Source organism: Panthera pardus, unplaced genomic scaffold (genome assembly GCF_024362965.1).
Source record: "Panthera pardus isolate Hobbes unplaced genomic scaffold, ASM2436296v1 HiC_scaffold_17, whole genome shotgun sequence".
Lineage (NCBI taxonomy): Eukaryota > Metazoa > Chordata > Mammalia > Carnivora > Felidae > Panthera > Panthera pardus.
In genome coordinates, this window is record NW_026526732.1 from 51,030,347 (window position 1) to 51,048,659 (window position 18,313).

The following is an 18,313-nucleotide window of genomic DNA, read 5'->3' on the forward strand; positions in this document are numbered from 1 at the left end:
AAGGGAGAATCAGAGAAGAAGCTTAGAATGGAGTATGTGAGGGGTGACCCCATGAAGAGCAGAAGGGTTGAGGAGACAATGAAACATGGGCTGCCTGGTCGGTTAGCTGGTTCTGAAAAAGGAATGGATTAAAAGGACAATCTCAAACTGAATGACAGCCTTGGAGCCAAAGAAAAAAATACGGAAGTGTGACGCTGAGATTAACAGGGAGGTAGCGGACAGGAGTCGCACACACCACCCTCCCAGACAAAGGTTGCTTCTGAGATTTGCCACAGAGATGAACACGGTTGCAAAGAACCACTCAGTTTTACAGGTTCCCTGGGAGCAGCCTGACCTGAACACATTCTAGGCCCAGCAGTATAACTTGCTTTTCTGTGAGCCAAGGTGCAGAACCATTCTTTGCGTCAAGATTAGAATGGATTTCGTACCGATGGGGTTGTTTATGTGAGAAATGAAAACACGCACGTAAAAGGAGTTTTCTGGGGTTGATGCATAAAATCAGAGTTCCGCACTTCAAGCCGTCATGTCACCTTCAAAACCTCCCTCACCTCCTCCTTTTCCTCTCTGCCTCCACTGCCCTGTGTCAGGCTGTCATCCACTCTGCAGTGACCTCTTTGTGGGACTTCCGCTTCAGTTTCTCCTCCCCTCCACCCATTCTGTCACTGTCACCACCAGGTTGTTATCCTAGAAAACAGAGACCCGGTTATCTTACTCTCCCAGTTAAAAATGTCTGTGGCTTCCCTTCACCTTCCAGAGAAACTCCAGAAGACTTAGCTTTGCATAGTCCTTAATAACCCTTTCCTTGAGGGGGAAAAAAAAATCTCCCGGAGTCATTCCACATGCTCCACATGCTTAATATTTATTGAGCACCTACTGTATGCCAGGAACTGTTCACACACCAGGAGTACAGCACTCAGCCTACAGACAGAAACTCGTGCCCTCATGAGTGTTTATTCTTCTTGGAAGAGACAGACAATGAACCAAGATAATAAGCTGACTATGTTCGGTATTGGCTGGGTGGTAATAAGCATGGAGAAAAATAAAGCGGAGAAGGGGGTGGAGGGTGGCATCTGAGGAAAGGCCTGGAAAGAAGCAAGGCTAGCCAGGTAGCTGTGTGGCAGGGAGTCTTTCTTCAGAGGATCCCAGAGACAGCGAGGCCCTGAAAACAGGAGGCCAGTGCGGCTGGAGCTGAGGGAACAGGAGTTCTGAGAGGCCCCCAGGTAGATCAGATGGGGCCTTCCTAGGTGCTTAGTAGGACTTTAACTTTCACCGTTAGTGAGATGGGGAGTCACTGAAGGGCTTGAGCAGGAGTGACGTGATCTGACGTGAGTTCTCTCTCGCCACCCCCAGCCCTTCCCTCTGACCTGTGAGTCGCTCTCTCGGCTTCACTGCCTGCCTCAGAATCCTTCAAAGCCCAGCCCAGCCATCGCCTCCTCCGTGTAGCTTTCTTCGTGTCCATACCAAGCGGCTCGCCCCTTGTGCTCACTTCCGTGATACCTGGTACATCTCTGTCAAAGTCCCTGACCGTGTGTCTGTATTTCACAGCAGCTCTGAGCTGCCAAGGGACAGGAGCTCCTTTATATGTTGCCAGTGCTCAGCAGTGTCTCCCCATAGTAGACTCTCAGTAAGTGTAAGCATGTGGAGCGATGGATGAATGGATTGATTGATCGATGGATAGATGGCTGGATGTTTCAATGGATGGATTGATGGACGGATAGTTGGGATAGCAAAAAAAAAAAACAAAACACAGATTATGCCTATGAGGTTTTTGAAACAAGATTTTTTAGTTTGGCTGAGAACCTTTAAAGCCTTCAACTCTATTCCATCATCTCCACATGTAAATATAGCATGTATTGTCCCAGCCACGAGATAATCTCTGTCCTCAGAGTTCTTCTGGGAAATGGACACTGTGGTCAGTTGAAACACCATGTTCCACCCTGTTCTAGGCAGAATGTTCTGGCCATCCTGTGCCCTGGCTCTCAACTGAACACCTGCTTTGTGCCTTTGGCAGGATCTAGCAAAGCAGGGTCATTTTCTTAAGCACATCACATTTGTCCGTGCATTTGAAGCACTTTCAAATCTTTTAAATAAGTGACAGCTGCCTGGCTTTCATGAATATATCCAGTCACCTGACAATGGCTCGAAGAGGCAAAGGAAATTAGTGAAACTAGAAGCCACCTTCCTTAGAGAATTAGAAATCCTGCCCTTCTCCTCCCTCTGCCCCACTCAGATGCCCTGAATCGTAGATATACATTCCTCTGTGTTCAGCAGCCCATTTTCATCACCTACACTCTTACTATTCCTGCTATGCTCAGCATGCCGACAGAGCAGATTTTTCTTGGGGTAGGAAGTGATTAGACTTTCCAGCAGGAAAATGGGAAGCAGAATGAAAACTGTCAGCCAGGGGTGCTTTGCCCTCTGCCCTCTCCACGCCCATCCACAGTCCCCAGGGCTTCTCCTTTCAGCTCATGACGTTCCCCCAGAGAGGGAATCCTGCCTGGATGCCCAGGAGTCATGTTGCCACCTATCCTTACAAGATTTCTCTCAGCCAGTGTGGCTGGCGAGGGAAGAAAAGAGGGGAGGAAAATGCAGGTGGAGAGGGCAGCCGGAGAGGAACTTTCCATTCCTGAGCCCTGCATTCTGCTGCCCCTCATTTCAGCTGTGTTTCCATGGCCTTCCCAATGGACACCCTCACCCCCTTCCTCACTTCTTTTCTGGGACAAAAGAGTTCTTCTCAGCACTGCGTGGTCAACTTTAAAATTGTGTATCATGGCACCTGAGTAGCTGTCACTTCTGTATTTACTAATATAGCAGACTTAATAAAAACAGCTGCCCTGGGCGCCTGGGGGACTCAGTCAGTTAAGTGCCTGACTTCAGCTCAGGTCATGATCTCAGGTTCATTGAATGTAAGTCCCACGTTGGGCTCTCTGCTGTCAGCGTGGAGCTCACTTCAGATCCTCTTTCCCCCTGTCTCTCTCTGCCCCTCCCCCGCTTGTGCTTGCTGTCTGTCTGTCTGTCTGTCTCTCTCTCTCCTCTCTCTCTCTGTCTCTGTCTCAAAAATAAACATTTTTTAAAAATTAACTAAATAAATAAATAATAAAAGCAGCTGCCCTGAGGGTATCTGGTAAAAATGGGGCAAGAGAAACAAAACCACTCATTATTGTGCCTTCTCAATGTCACTCCTTTATTTTCATTATGCTCTTTGATCAGCATCTGTCTGCCCTAAATTTGTACTTTGATCCTTCACCAGACCTGACGTGACACATCCTGATTGTCGCCCAGTAAGACAACTAGAGCACGTGACGGTCTGGTAGCACAGGCTCGTGCTGAGCAAGCACCATTAGCATAGCTCTCCTTCCCCTGGCATTAGCACAGCACTGCTCAACAGACACAGACGAGTAAACAGAAGGAGATTTTTACAGGGTTTATGCAGAGAAGCAAGGGGGAGCCTCTGACGAAAGCCTTATGCACAATAGAGCATAATGTCCTTTGAATGAAAAGCTCAGTGTGCAAAAGTAATCTTGATGTCTGATAACCTAACATCATGCCCATTGTTAAAGTGCTTAATTTTTCCATGGCACAAAAATCCAGGTTCCTGCAACCCATGGTCAAATCCAGATGCAGCCTTGATCCGGTAACAGGGAAAATCCCTGATGGTGCAGAGACGGCCCCTCCGAGATCCGTATTAGGAGGCTGGGCTGCACAAATGGGAAGCCGTAAAGCAAAACCCTCTTCTGTCATAGAAGACCGTTTTTTGTCTTTTTTTCAAACAGCTAAGAGCACAGTTGACAAATGTTGACAATTTTGTTGACAAATGAAGAAACTGAGGCCGGGGGAGGTCAGGTCATCTGCTGAGAGACCCCGTGAGAGGATACAGAGTCAGAAGTAGTGCAGCGGCTCTGCCAGTGAAAATGAGGGTTGGTTTTTTTTTTCCTTCTCTAAAGAACCTAAAAGAAAAGAAGGAAGGGAGGCTCTACTGAGTTAATATGTAGCTTAGAGGAGAAGAATAGGAAAGTTTAAAAGAAGAGGAGGGAGAAAGACAACAAAGAGCAAAGGGAAAGAAAACACACACACACACACACACACACACACACACAGGAAAATCGATAGTGAGAGTTGGAAGCTTGACCCTAATTCAGAAATCAGGAGGAAGCCAGCAAAATGATTTAGAAAGGACAATCTAGTCCTAACAACAGGAAGTGAGTACAGTCCACTTGGCTGCAGAGTCTCAGCTGTAGTGCTTTGGGCAGACCGACTGGAAACAATGCTCTCTCCTTGACCATGTCCGGGCAAGCCCGAAATCCGTGGTGACAGGAGGCCCAGCGGAGGATCTGGGGAAGAGGAATCTGAAAGCAAACCCTGGGACAGCCAGCAGGCCCCACAGGTTTCCGTGGACTGAGGACCATTAAGCAGTACCCTGTGAGGGTGGCCGTGAGTGGCCCATTTTCCCACGCCGTGAGAGGACAGGGGCCGCACGGCGGGGTCAGAAGACGACAGGGTTGAGGCCCCAGCCCCTGGGACCTCCTCCGATGTGGAGGTTGGGAAGCAGGGCACACACCCAGCTTTGCTTTGTGAATATGACACCTCCCACAGTCAGCCACGACTGGTGGTGGAGGCCACCCTCCCACTGAAAAAGGGTCTGTATTGCAGCCCCTACCAGGAAACGCGGAGGCCCAAACTGTTGATGACCGCATTTCCCTAAAACATGCCCGTATGCCATGTTTTAAAGCTTCTGTCTTTTCTCTTTCTCTGCTAGCATTCTCCCCACTAAAAAGGGAGAAAAAAGAGAAACAAATTCTTGAAATGATTTTTCAAAATTATTCTTATTGCTGAGGAAACTATTCTTTTCAATATGAACCCCCTTAATCCGGCAGTTGTTTGTATAGTAAAAACTAGCCTAAGCCTTGCTTGGCGGGCAAGCTCTCGATTGTGCAGGGTTGTGAAGGTGCCGTCCGCAGGTCAGCCGTGTGGGCTCTGGCTTATGGACTGTTGGAAAAGAGCCGATCCCGCTCACGCTGTCGTCACCAGCCGGTGTATTATCTTGTTTACCGCTTTTCTGGCAAAGCTGTCATTGGTATGTTTCGCTTTGGCCCAGTGTGTGGAATTGGTTACATATGGTCCCTGCGCTCTGAGAGGCCCAGGGAGAGGAGGCATGAGAAGAGAAGAAAGAGGAGGAGCAAGACAAGGAGCAGGCACGTGACTGCCGGCATGGGCCTGCTGGTGGCCTATGTGGGTCCCCCTGGCTACAGCCGCCCAGGAAGCAGGCTGTCTCGGGGGATGCTACAGGTATAGGGTCAAGTTATTCTTTTTTTTTTTTTTTTTTAACGTTTATTTATTTTTGAGACAGAAAGAGACAGAGCATGAACGGGGGAGGGGCAGAGAGAGAGACACACACACAGAATTGGAAGCAGGCTCCAGGCTCTGAGCCATCAGCCCAGAGCTCGACGCGGGGCTCAAACTCACGGACCGCGAGATCGTGACCTGAGCTGAAGTCGGATGCTTAACCGACTGAGCCACCCAGGCGCCCCGGGTCAAGTTATTCTATCTGCTGTGTCTGGGACTTGGGCTGAGCGCTGGAAAAATAGGCCTGACCCAAGTGGCCAATTAAACTTTCCATTGGCAGAGATTGGATTAAGAGTTTAAAGAAATACATGAAATCTTTCCATTTGAGTAGTTTGTTTTTTAATGAAATGAAACATTTACTGACCTAAACCCCACAGAGCAATCGGAGAATGATTAATTAAACTCTGTGGTGCCATTTTGGACAGTCTCGATGCCAGAATAAAGCATTAGAAGGCGTTTGGGGGCGGGGGGGTGGGGTGGGGAAACCATCTCCGGAAGGGGCCTGTCAGGCCTTCTGATGTTCAGACCTTCTGCCTGTCTTTCCTCCCAGTTCCTACAGGCTCCTGGCAGGGGCAGAGACAAGGGGGCATTTCTGCAGGTTTGGGTCATATGGCTTCTGAGAGATTATGAAACCAAGGACTGTAGTAAAACACAGAGCAGAGGCTTTAGAGAATGCCAGTCCTCACAAGAGATTACCCTCTCTCCCTCGCCTTTCTGGCCTGGGATGTACTTGTTCTTGCTGCCACCGCTCGGGCCAGAGGCTGCCAGCCACAACTTTCGGGCCCATATGTGCTTCAGAGTCAGACTTTTTTTTTTTTTTTTTTAAAGAACATGCATACAGTGCATGGACCATTCATTATATAACATCCCAGGAGAGTCTGAAGCAGAAGTCCGTACTCAAATACATTCTTATTTCTGTAGCAGGGTGTATGAATCAACAAAAATAGTAAATAGCCTCAGGTTTTATGGCCAGAATGAGGTCAGTTCAGATCAGTTGTGCTGCCAAGTGAATTACCAGCACTTCTGGTTTGCAGATCCTGTGGGATTTAGGGACAGTGGATAAGGAAATGCTGTCCCCTGCCCCTCACTCCATTTGTCCAGAGGTCTGCAGGACGTTCTCCTGGCAGCATCATGTTTTTCCCCCTTGCTTCCAGCTCCTCACCCCATCCCGAGTTTTCAAAATAAGTTTTCAGCAGTTGGAGGAGGATTTAAGCTAATTAGCCACAGAGCTGACTGAACACCCAACTGAAGAGGGCACCTGTGAAATCAGGCATGGCATGGAGGCAGGGGGCCCACATTGGTTCATTAAACCTCTCGCACTAAACGGGGCGTCACTCCCAAAACATGAGCAAGGTTATGCGAGAATAATTAAATTGAAAGCCTATTTCAACACAGCAGGAATAATATATGGATTTTATCACAAGAAGTTACAGTGGCAGAGAATAAGAAAGCATCCTAAAAGGGCTTGTACAGGCATGTGACTGACGGGGTCATGGCTGGCGGCCACAGGATAAACCCAGGTCCAAAAGTAACAACAAAACAAGAAGAATGGCAACAGACCCCAGAAGTCAGGACAAGGTTACACCCTGGGCCCAGCTCCTCCAGAATTAAAGGAAACTGCTTCGTGTATATGCTATGGTCTTCTCGTTGTATCCCTGAGATAGGGGAAAAAAATCTCGGTTTCTGCATGGCTTGAAACCATATTTTGTTTAAAACAAACAAACAAACAAACCAGGTCAGAGGTTGGAAAGGATTCCAAATTAGACTTGGGGCCAAGGGAGCAGCCAAAACATACAAGTGCTTGGCAGGCGATGGCAGAATGCGATATGGCAGGAAAAGGAAGGAAAAGTAGAGGATAGTGTCTGGCAGTGATTGGAGTAGGGTCAGGGCGCTCCCCTCACCCCACGTATGGTATTTCCTGCTCTTGTCAGGAAGGCCAACGTGCAGGGAGGCTGCGTCCTCCAGAAGGGTTAGCAGTCTCCCCAACTGTCTCCTGTTTGTGCAGCCTGAGCTCGCAACATTAGGCAGTTCCCCCAGAGGGTCACAGAGGTCTCAAATGATAGATGGCCTGTCCAAGGTCATCAGTAAACACAGCCCCCGGAGGCGCCCTGTCTCCCCATGAAAGTCACCAAACCCCAGGGCACCTCGGGGTCGCTGGGCCAGATGGTACCCAGCCTTGCCGACATGATGGCAGATCTCAGCTGGGGGTGCGGGCTGGGGGGGCGGGGGGGGCACCAGAAGCTTGCCCGGGCACAAGCAAAACGAACTTATGAAGTTCGTAAGTGGAGCTTCTAGATGCTATCAACATGGACAGTGTATGTTTCATTCCATGGATTTCTGTTTCTTTGCCTGCTTCATTCATATTTTTTATCAGTTTCACAGAATTGTAATTTACAAACAATAGAATTCAACCATTTTAGGAGCACAATGAGTTTTGACAAACATGAACTAGTCACACCACCACATACGAGATCTAGAACAGGAGTTGGCAGGTTATGGTCTGTGGGCCAAATCCAACTCCCACCTGTTTTTTCTTTCGTGTGTCTTTAAAGGGCTATTAAGAAAAATAATCTGCGGCAGAGATCGTATGCAGCCCACTAAGCCTCAAACATTTGCTATCTGGCCTTTACAGCCGTTGATTGCTGAGCCCTGAAACCGAAGGTTCCCATCACCCCTCAGTGTGCCCTGCAGCCCCTGTGCAGACGTTCTCCTCCCCTTACCCCTGGCGACCACCGATCTGCTTTCTGTCACCGTAGCTTTGCTTTTACTAGAACTTCACAGAAACGGAATCATACAGTATGTTGCCTTTTGTGTCTGGCTCCTTTCACTCACAATGCTTTTGAGATTCATCGGTAGCAGTTGCACATTTCCTGTTTATTTCTGAATGGAGCAGTGCCCCTTGAACCACGTGCAGGCTCAAAGTAGAAGGAAGGGGAGCGGCAGGGCCCACACTCACTGCCTTGTCTTGCAGGCATGAACAACCGGGAGGTGCTGGAGCAGGTGGAGCGCGGCTACAGGATGCCCTGTCCGCAGGACTGCCCCATCTCTCTCCACGAGCTCATGATCCACTGCTGGAAAAAGGACCCGGAGGAGCGGCCCACTTTCGAGTACTTGCAGGGCTTCCTGGAAGACTACTTCACCGCCACAGAGCCCCAGTACCAGCCTGGTGAAAACCTGTGAGACCTGGGTCTGCAGAGAGAGGCCTTATCCAAGAGGCTTCCCCGCCCCCTCCCCATTAGCTTTCAGTTCCGTAGCCGGCTGCTGCTCGAGCAGCGAGAGCCGTCCTGGATCAGATTGCATGTGACTCTGAAGCTGACGAACTTCCATGGCCCTCATTAATGACACTTGTCCCCAAATCCGAACCTCCTCTGTGAAGCATACGAGACAGAACCTTGTTATTTCTCAGACTTTGGAAAATGCATTGTATTGATGTTATGTAAAAGGCCAAACCTCTGTTCAGTGTAAATAGTTACTCCAGTGCCAACAATCCTAGTGCTTTCCTTTTTTTAAAATGCAAATCCTATGTGATTTTAACTGTCTTCACCTGATTCAACTAAAAAAAAAAGTATTATTTTCCAAAAGTGGCCTCTTTGTCTAAAACAATAAAATTTTTTTTCATGTTTTAACAAAAACCAATCAGGACAGGTGTTTGTTTTTTTTTTCTTTTTTATAAATATGAATATATATATATATCTGTCCCTGTATATACACCACGTGGGTGCTAATGTGGAGACCATGGCCAACCCGGGCCATAAAGCCTCGGGACCCAGAGTGAGGATTTTACTGCCAAATCTGCGTAAAAGCCCTGGTATTACTCTGCACACCAGTGGCATCCTTTTTGGCTTTTGCAAAGCATGATCCTTTTTTTTTTTTTAATTTAGATTGCACTTTTTTGGTTCATGATTGTACCTGTAGATGGCTGTTACTTTGATTCTTTTCAAAAGCAGCTCCAGAGCTGGATTCATAAGTTCTGTTTCCAGTATTTGCTTTGACTTAACTGCAGTTTGGTCTTGAAACCTAAAAGCGTGTTTAAGCAAGCCAACGGCCAATAGCACCAGGGGAACTGGAAGGTGGATAACCACACGTACTTCTTGTACAAAAATATGAATGCTGAAATGTTTCAAACTTTTTTTTTTTATTTAATAAACCTTGTAACCACATTTAAATGGTCTAAAACCCATAGCGTTATAGTCTTGGCAACCTGCTAAACTTTCTCATGCAACTAAAACTTGGGGGAGGGGGGGTTGTACATTTCCCATTGTAAAATAAGTGTTTTAAACATCCTGTACTGCTAATGAAATGACTTTCTATATGTCCAAGAAGTCTCCGGTGGAATAACTATGCACTACTTTACATTTCATGGGGATGCACCAAAAAAAAAAAAGAAAAAGAAAAAGGAAAAAAAGGAAAAAAAAAGTACTACATTTTTAGTTGCTGTTTGTACCAACCTTGAATTACATGTTTAACAACAAATCAAAAAACCTATTTCTGTTAAGTTTTTAATACTGGGTAGCAACTCTGAAATCTTAATTCCTTTTTTTTGTTATGATTTATTTGTGAGTTTACATTTTTAAATTGTTTAACTTTCTTAATTTAGTAATTAAAAAGAGAGCATTTTACATTTGAATTTTTTTTTTTTGTTCATTTGTTTAAATCATGGAAGGTGCTAGAACAGTGACACTGCCCCACTGCCAGGTGGCAAGGAGCTACCTGGTGAATTTAACCATTGTGCAATGATTTCCAAATGACAGAAACATTCAGAACACCGAGAGTGGGGACTTCTCCCCCTGCCCTGCCCCGCCCCCCAGAAGGGTTAGGCTGTTGTCTAGCTAGTTCAGAGGATCATTAGAGCAAGATTAAGCATTCTTTAATATTTTCATCTACCAGACACTTTCGCTAACTGGAATTTTCTGTATCCTGCTTGTAGGAGAAAGACAATTTCAAGAAGAAGCACTGTTCCCCTAGAGTCAGTATATGTCTTTCCCAGTGGCCCTCTACATCCGTAAGCATGTCGCTAAGCAGGGAAGCAACCTGGTGTGGTAGGAGGGGCAGTGGGTAGACTGCACCTACTATCCAGGCCTGGCTCTGCGCTCATTCAACTGTGGGACCTCGAACAGCCATCTGGCACCTCTGTTTAGGGTCCTGAATGCAGAAATGAAGGGGTCGGATGAGATTTGCGGCTGGTTCCTACAGATCTAAGACCCTGTGATTCGAAGATCACTGCTATCGTGGGATTATACAAGGAGAGTTTTTTTGCTGAACTAATCTTTATATTTAGAAAGGGTTTCCAACGTTTAAAAAAAAAGGATAAAACAAAGGGATTTTCTGGCTAATCAATCAAGTCTTTATGGTATTGTTTTTGGTATTGATGCAGTTGCTAAATTGATAAAATTTCAAAGATCTCTACAATTACCATCACATTACTGGGCAATTTATTAACACGTTCGAGATATTTTTAAAGACAACTTTGTTTTTAATCCTCACGTCCCACTAGGTTGGATAATTGGCAAATATTCTCTGGAGGATTGTTGTGTGTTTTTGATTCAGTCATTCAAAACAAAAAAAAAAAAAAAAAAAAAACGAAAAGGTTATATACCCTGCTTTGAAAAGAGATTCTTCTAGAAAACAAACTTAGTTTCTTCAAACCAAAGTATAGCCTTTAATTCATCAGTTGAGTTTGTCGTGGATTCTCGCCTGTGAAGCAAAGCTCGAGAATTGAGTTGACCCCAGGGCACTCTGACACAGCGTGGCACACTGGAACTGCTCTGAAGCATCTTGTGTAGGGTTGCAGTGGAGACGTAAAAATGTAGCCATGAATATAGAGAAATCAGAGATGTTTTCAGGTTCCTTCTTCCTAACAGTAATGTGCTACCCGGAGATGTTCCTGAGGTAGACCAGTCCAGGCAAATGAAACTACCTCGATTCCCAACACATGCCAAGAAGCCTCTGTCCCTCACAAGTTGTAGACGTTTGGAGCGAGGAAACTAAATCCACTGACCAGAAAGCTCTCTTTTTCAGAACGAAAAATACCTACCTCAGAGAGAGAGGGTGCAGGTTCTGGCCCCAGACCCTCTCACTAAAGCAAGCCGAATGTTTGGCTTCCCAGCGCATATAAAAGTTGTGTTTACACCATACAAGTCTATGAAATGGGCGATGGCATTGTAAAACAATTCATTTAAAAATACTTTATTACTAAAAAAATGCTAATCATCATCTGAGCTTTCAGTGAGCTGTGATAACTGATCACAGATCATCATAACGAATAGAATGATAATGAAAAAGTTTGAAATCCAGCGAGAATTACCAAAATGACAAGAGACACGTGAAGTGTGTCTGAAGCAAATGCTGTTGGAAGAATGGCACCAACAGACTGGGTCGATGCAGGGTGGCTGCAGACCAACAGTCTGTAAAAAAACACGGTTTCAACGAAGTGCAATGAAACGAGGTAGGCCTGGGTCTCAAAAGGTACCTTAGCAGCAAGTGCCAGTGAAGTGTTTTGTCTTTAGTAACCTGGTAGTGAAGAAGCGCCCGCTCTGCTCCCTTGGGAGAGCTGGCTTCTGGCATTGCTGGACTGCAGAGGGGGACTTCCTAATGAACTATTTCTTTTTACTGTCTTAAAAATCAAATAATAGAGCCACTGGAGAAGGCAACTTGACAAAGCTCAGACACCGTAAATGTGACAAAATGAGTTCCGTTCAGCCACGCTCACCGCAGCTCATGCTCTCTGCGATGCTTTGTTCACGGTGCACTGATGGGCTGGGAGGGCCAGCGAGCCAGGAGTGGATGCGGGGCCTCCTGCGTGTTAGGGTGTCAGGGTGTAGACCCAAGCTAATGATGCATTTGGCTCTGACTTGGTCGTGGCAAAGAAAGGTGTATGGGGAGCCAGGCAGTTCCCCAAGAAAAGTTAAGGGTATTCATAAACCCTCAAATACAGCCACACTACTGAAGATTTTCTGACAAGTGCCAGAGGGTGTTTACCTGCCTTGAGAAAGACAGGAATCCTCCTGTGGCTAAATCTTGGCACCAGAGGATTTTTCTAGTAGCATTGGAGCTGCAAAATTTTACCTGAAATTTCCTATGGGACCTTAAGAATGTATACTGCGCTAATTGGAATGGTTCTTTCAGGAGTCTTGAAAGAAGGTAAGGTTTTCAGCAGGATACAGAGAAGAGCTACAGAGACCTCCTGCATTTAGGATGTCATCTGTTCCTGCATCAGTGCACAGGGCAAGAGAGCCTCACTTGACGGAATGGGCATTTCCTAACAAGTTATATTTGGATAAAACGGTGTTTGGTCGATTTGTTCCCAAAATGTATTTTAATAGGTTTAGATGGCTTTTGTTGTCTTTCTTACCACTATATCCTATACTGTCGGGATTCGGTTATGCTGTCCAGAATATATGCTGGAAGGAAGAAAGGGAGGGAGAAGGGGAAAGAAGGAAGCAGAGAAAAAAATAATCTGGGGGTAGGGGAAAGGAAGCTCAAAAATGTTTTATTCTAAAAATGATATTGTGGGGTACAGATTTAACAAGAAAGTGCCAATAATATATGTTCATTTAATTCTCAAAAATAGATTACAACTGCAAGAGAAGAAAATAGTGAAAAATGTGTATCTATCTTTAATATCTTTGAAATATCAAATAGACCTTCATAATTTATATATACCTATATTTTCAGAAATGTTTCATAATAAACTCCTAAATCATGCCTCATTCTTTTTGAACATGCAAAATATTCAGAATCCCATGGGGGGCAGGGGGGAGATATGCCTTTATTTTTAAGATTCTGAGGACTGAGAATAAAAAAGTGTTTTCCCAGCTTGGCTGGGACTATTCTAAGGGGAATGTGATCAGGGAGAAACAACTGCTCCCCCAGCAGACAGAACTCTGTGCTCCTTTCCAGAATCCTTACTACTCTTCTAATGATGTGCTTTATAATATGACTCTTCTTTTCGTGCATCTTCCCTGCCAGACTGTGAACTCCTTGGGAACAGTAACGCCTAGCCGGTCCACCATCATCTCCCTGCACAGAGAGCATTGATGAGCTGATGCTAGATGTTGGATAGATGGATGGTGGCTAAGTGGGTGATGACGTCTAGTGGGGCAAATGGCTGACCTACAAATGACACACTGATCTAGGACCGTGCTGAGCACACCAGGATTTGCCGTGAGCCGCCGAAGGTGCTAGCCCTGCCCCCTTGCAAATGTGTGATCACCAGTCTTCAATATACGACTTAAAGATCCAGCGTATAGCCTAAAGTGAACCCCATTAGTGCTTCCCAAACTTCTCCCCAGAACTCACCCCAACACTAATGGGAATAAAGTTGTATGCCCTGGGACTGGGGCCCTCAGGGGCTCATTTTAACTTTGTACTTTTATGAAAATTTGACATTCTCCCTAAGATATCCATTTTTTATCTTCACATGAAATTATTTTCCCAGACCTTCAGGTTGTGCATTGTTAACCAGACTCGGGCTTATAGGATTCCTGGTATACCTGTGCATGACCCAGGGAGCACCTGGGCCCTGCTTGAGACCTGCAGCAGGAAGATATTGTCCATAAAATGTTATGTTATTAACATAAAAACTATGTATTTGGGAGAGGTAACATTAACCCCCACTAACATGTATTCTCTTATCTGATTCCCTTTTCTCTCCCAGTAAATAACAGCCCCCTAATTGAGAACGGGACAGAAGACAAGAGGGTTTGATAGTGGTGAGGGGAAAACCATCCAGAGCCACCGTGAAGTAAAAGTCTGGTCAAGTCAGCCTGCTGGTCCAAGATGGCAGCAAATGGGAGGAAACAGGATGGAGACATTGGACAAGGGGGAAGAAACCAGAAATGGGATGAGAAGAGTCCTTTGCCAAGCCTGTTCAAGGTAGTGGGATAATGGTAGATATGACTATGGATATATACAAGGACTTAACATTCATTCCTTCTCCAAACATTTGTTGAATGCTTCTTATGGGCTAGACCCTGTGCTTAGCACTAGAAAGAGACAATTAATATTCCCAGTCCAGTGAGGACGGAGAGCCATAAAAGATACGTACAATAAGCTCTCTACAGGGTGACTCTGCGGCTCAGGTGGTAGAGCGTGTGACTCTTGATCTCAGGGTTGTGAGTTTGAGCCCTACGTTGGGAGTAGAGCTTATTTTTTAAAAAATATAAATAATAAATTTTATTAAAATAATAAAAGAGCAAAAAAATAATAAGGTCTCTGCTAGATGGTAGCAGAAGAGTGCTGTCCAGCCCAGAATGGTGCAGGGAAGGCTTCCTGGAAGAGGTGATGTCTGAACTCAATCTTAAAGGACAAGTAGAAATATATTATGTATTGTTTAACGGTAGACCCCAGTTTTTTGCCTTTAGATGTGTTTCCTTTTGATTCCCAGACCCCATTAGGGGCTAGCTTGTGCTTTAGATATAGTAGGTGCTCAGCAAATGCATTTAAATGAAGAAAAACCAAACCAGAGAAAATCTAAATCTCTCTCTTTCTCTCTCTCTCTCTCTCTCTCTCTCTCTCTCTCTCACACGCACACCCACACACACACACACACACTAAAAACTATATAGGTACATCAGTTATTCTGATTACTAAGCTGCTAACTGAAGATAATACCATAAAAGGACAAAGAGAAAGGCTTTAGGCAGATTGCTGGCTCCAGTGTCCCAGCTGGTGTGGTACAGTAGTTTGAAATATATTTACAGAGTATGAGAATAAAAGAATTGCAGGACAGGCTTGTAATAACTCCTTCCCACCTCTCTTAATAGCAATGAGTAGGGGTTTTTCGCCCATTTATGAACCCATTGTCATTCTTTCCTCTCCTTCCATTTATTAGGCTATTTTGCTTGAATCATCATGCAGTACGTAAACTCATGAAAGAAGACATATATGGGCAGTTGCGAGATGTTTTCTGGGTGTGTTGTTTCAGAATTTTTTTTTCCTTTAGTTAATTATCAAGGGCTTGCAATGTAATAATCAATGAGTAGCTAATTAGAAGCAGGAGAGAGTGAAATGGGTATTAGATAGTGTTTTTTAATGAAAACCGTGCATGTAATACTGTGGGGAAATATTACCAAATAGCAAGAGATTTCATCTTCTTTTTTTTTTTTCTTTTTCTTTCTCTTTTTTTTTTTCCTTTTTGGTATGCATTTACAAAAGGATTGACTTAAAGCCACTCATAAACTAAACCCAGGTATGTGAATCCTTTCATTTTCAGACTCCTCCCGAGGAATGAGCCCTGGAAGACGCAGGGGAAGCGGAGCCTCCCGAGATCGTTCAGGAACCCAAACCACCCATAATGGAGCCGGAAGGTCTGTCAATTCCCAGGGAACAGTGAGGAAATGGTAAGCAAATGGCAGCAGTTGCCTCGAGAATTAGGGAATGAATAACAATGCTTTCTGGTAAATTAACCATATTACAGTGTGCACAGTAAAGTGATGGAAAAACCCTGTTAAAAAAAATTGAATAATAATTTGCCCACATCATTTATGTAAAATGCATAATTTTCCTACTTCAGTGGACTTTAGTTTGATTTAAAACACGAACAGCTCCAGCACTGTTCACCAGTGCGTAATTTCGGAGGTAATTGGGAAGGGAGAGGAGTCAGACTGTAATCAGCGTGATCCTGTGTGAGCCACTTCACCTCCCTCCTTTCACCTGCAAATTCCAGAAAATATTTGTTTGTACGTTCCTGAAGGTCTCGAAGCGAAAGCGCGGGGCGTCCTTCGTTGTCATAGCTATCACTAAACCGCGGCCTCACCATGTTTCAGAGGGGAAAGCGGTCCTTCGCTCTCGTCAGTGTTTTTCTGCTCTAATTCAAATAAGTACTTGGTCTTTAATAGCAGAGAAAATGGAAATGTAGCAAAGCTATACTTAAAACAGCAAGCCAAGAACAAAAGCAACATGCACGCAGCCAAAGGAGACCCTGGAAGATAAACAGATAAAACAAAAAGCTGTGCTTGGCTGGGATTCTGCTTTGGAGTCAGACGCAAAATGGAGAACATTGTTCCAACTATAAAGATTTTGCAATCTACAGTATTTGAAATAGAAAGTCATCGTGTAATTCCCCCTAGCCATTCAGAAGCTGTGCTGTTGCTATGAATGATGATAGCTAGTCAGCGACTGATGGAGGTTTTCAGAACCAGAGTGGTGACAGTTGGGGTGCAGGCCCTGCGCTCGAGCAGGTGCACTCTGGTGGCCATCACTGTGCCTCTTCCCTCCTCCCCTCTGCCTCCCATCCTCCCATCCCTGCTCCGCACCCCCACAAGAACCACAGAATTTTTTTTAAGTTTATTTATTTATGTTAAGAGACAGAGAGAGCGTGTGGGAGAGGCAGAGAGAGAGAGAGAGAGAGAGAGAGAGAGAAGCCCAAGCAGGCTCCACACTGTCAGCACAGAGCCCAATGTAGGGCTCAAACTCATGAACCATGAGATCTCATGACCTAAGCCGAAATCAAGAGTTGGATGCCTAACCGACTGATCCACTCAGGGGCCCAGAACCATAGAATTTTTATTTAGACATTTACACATGCTCTTTATCCCCATCTCTCTGCAAAGGGCCATCATTTCTTTATTAGAGTCAGCCCTGAGATTTCCACCTTTCCAGGCAAGTCTGTGGCTTATTCTGTCTGCTTTGCCTTCTTGGCCTACCTTGCCTCCTTGATAACCCTGATGGCCCCACAGGGCTGAACCTTGAACCCCACAAATATCAACACTTCTTAGTTCTTGGGTGCCCATTGTGGTTAGCCAAAGGGACCTTCATCCCCAATACTACTCCCCACTCCTCCCTTCTCTCCCACCAACACCTGCCACTGGCCCAAGATTTATTAGACACTGGTTTGCTCCTATGCCTCCTGCCACTAGCTATTAAGTTACCTTTGTGCAAATTAGAAAAGGCCACCCTACCTCAAGACATTTTGCTGCCCTCTGCCAGAAGACTACTGTAGTAAATATGCCAAGAGATCATGTAAACGGTGCCCCCTCCCAAAGTTGTGCAGTACACAACTGGCTTAACTGTATGTGACAACCCTGGAGTTGAAATCACCTGAGCTCTCCTGGAAGCCTGTCTAAAAATCAGAGCCCCAGTAGGTCAGTCTTGCCTTTTTATGACAGGTTGCAACTTCAAAATCTAAGTGTTTCCGTCACGATCTCAGATTGCTCAAGGGGCAGTTTCTGAAAGAGACAAAGAGCCCCCAGGCAGCAGTACTGATGGGTAGATAAAGCCCAAAGCACACTGGGCGGGTTTTTAGGAAACCTCAGCTATAGAAAGCTGCTAAATCTGAATGTTCAGGACGCTGGGGACAGGTGGACTTGGCTTATATTTAGGTCAACCATCACCACCCCCCAACCCCCCAGTGGCAGACGGGGCTGGAGGACTTGCTTTCACTGAAAAGTGGCCATACGTGGCTGGTAAGTTGATGTGGCTGCTGCCCAGGGGCTCAGCTGGGGCTCTTGGTAAAGGTTGTTTCCTCTTCACTTGGGCTCCCAGGTGCTTTTGTGGGCTTGCTCACATGGTGGAGCCCCTGTTTTAAGCCACCAGTTGAACAACCCCAGCTCACTCTGCATTGAGCAGAGACAAGCTGCCCCCACCAAGCCCTGCTCAATTTCAAATTTCTGAGCAAAACAAATGACTGTGGTTTTCAGCCACCAAGGTTTGGGATGGTCTGTTTTGCAGCAGGGGATCACTGGAAAATACAGGTTGTGCCAAACATCGCATGGATCCACCCCCACATCTCCCTAGGATACCTCCGGGTGCTGCACGGTCGAGGAAACCAAAAACTACCTTTTCCAGACCCCCTTACCATTAGCATCACGAGTGTTAACTAAGCTATACCAGTCAGACATATTTGCACGAAGTGTGGAAGGCAGGAATGAGGCAGAAGCCAATCTCCTGCAGCTTTTGGCTGTTTCCTGCTGGAAAGCAAGGTCTTGGAGCCACTGATGTCTGATCCCCAGGTCCAAGAGTATCAAGAGTC

General features: G+C 45.6%; 1 protein-coding gene across 8 annotated transcripts in view; it reads left to right on the forward strand.

Moving 5' to 3' along the window:
• FYN (FYN proto-oncogene, Src family tyrosine kinase) overlaps positions 1-9,970 on the forward strand; it is a 215,591-nt gene extending 205,621 nt beyond the window's left edge. For all 8 annotated transcript variants that reach the window (XM_053904567.1, XM_053904559.1, XM_053904561.1 and 5 more), the window contains one exon: positions 8,315-9,970. In XM_053904567.1, the coding sequence (XP_053760542.1) occupies positions 8,315-8,523 (209 nt within the window). In that variant the 3' untranslated portion in view covers positions 8,524-9,970. The remainder of the gene's footprint in view (positions 1-8,314) is intronic.
• Positions 9,971-18,313: the final 8,343 nt, after the last annotated feature.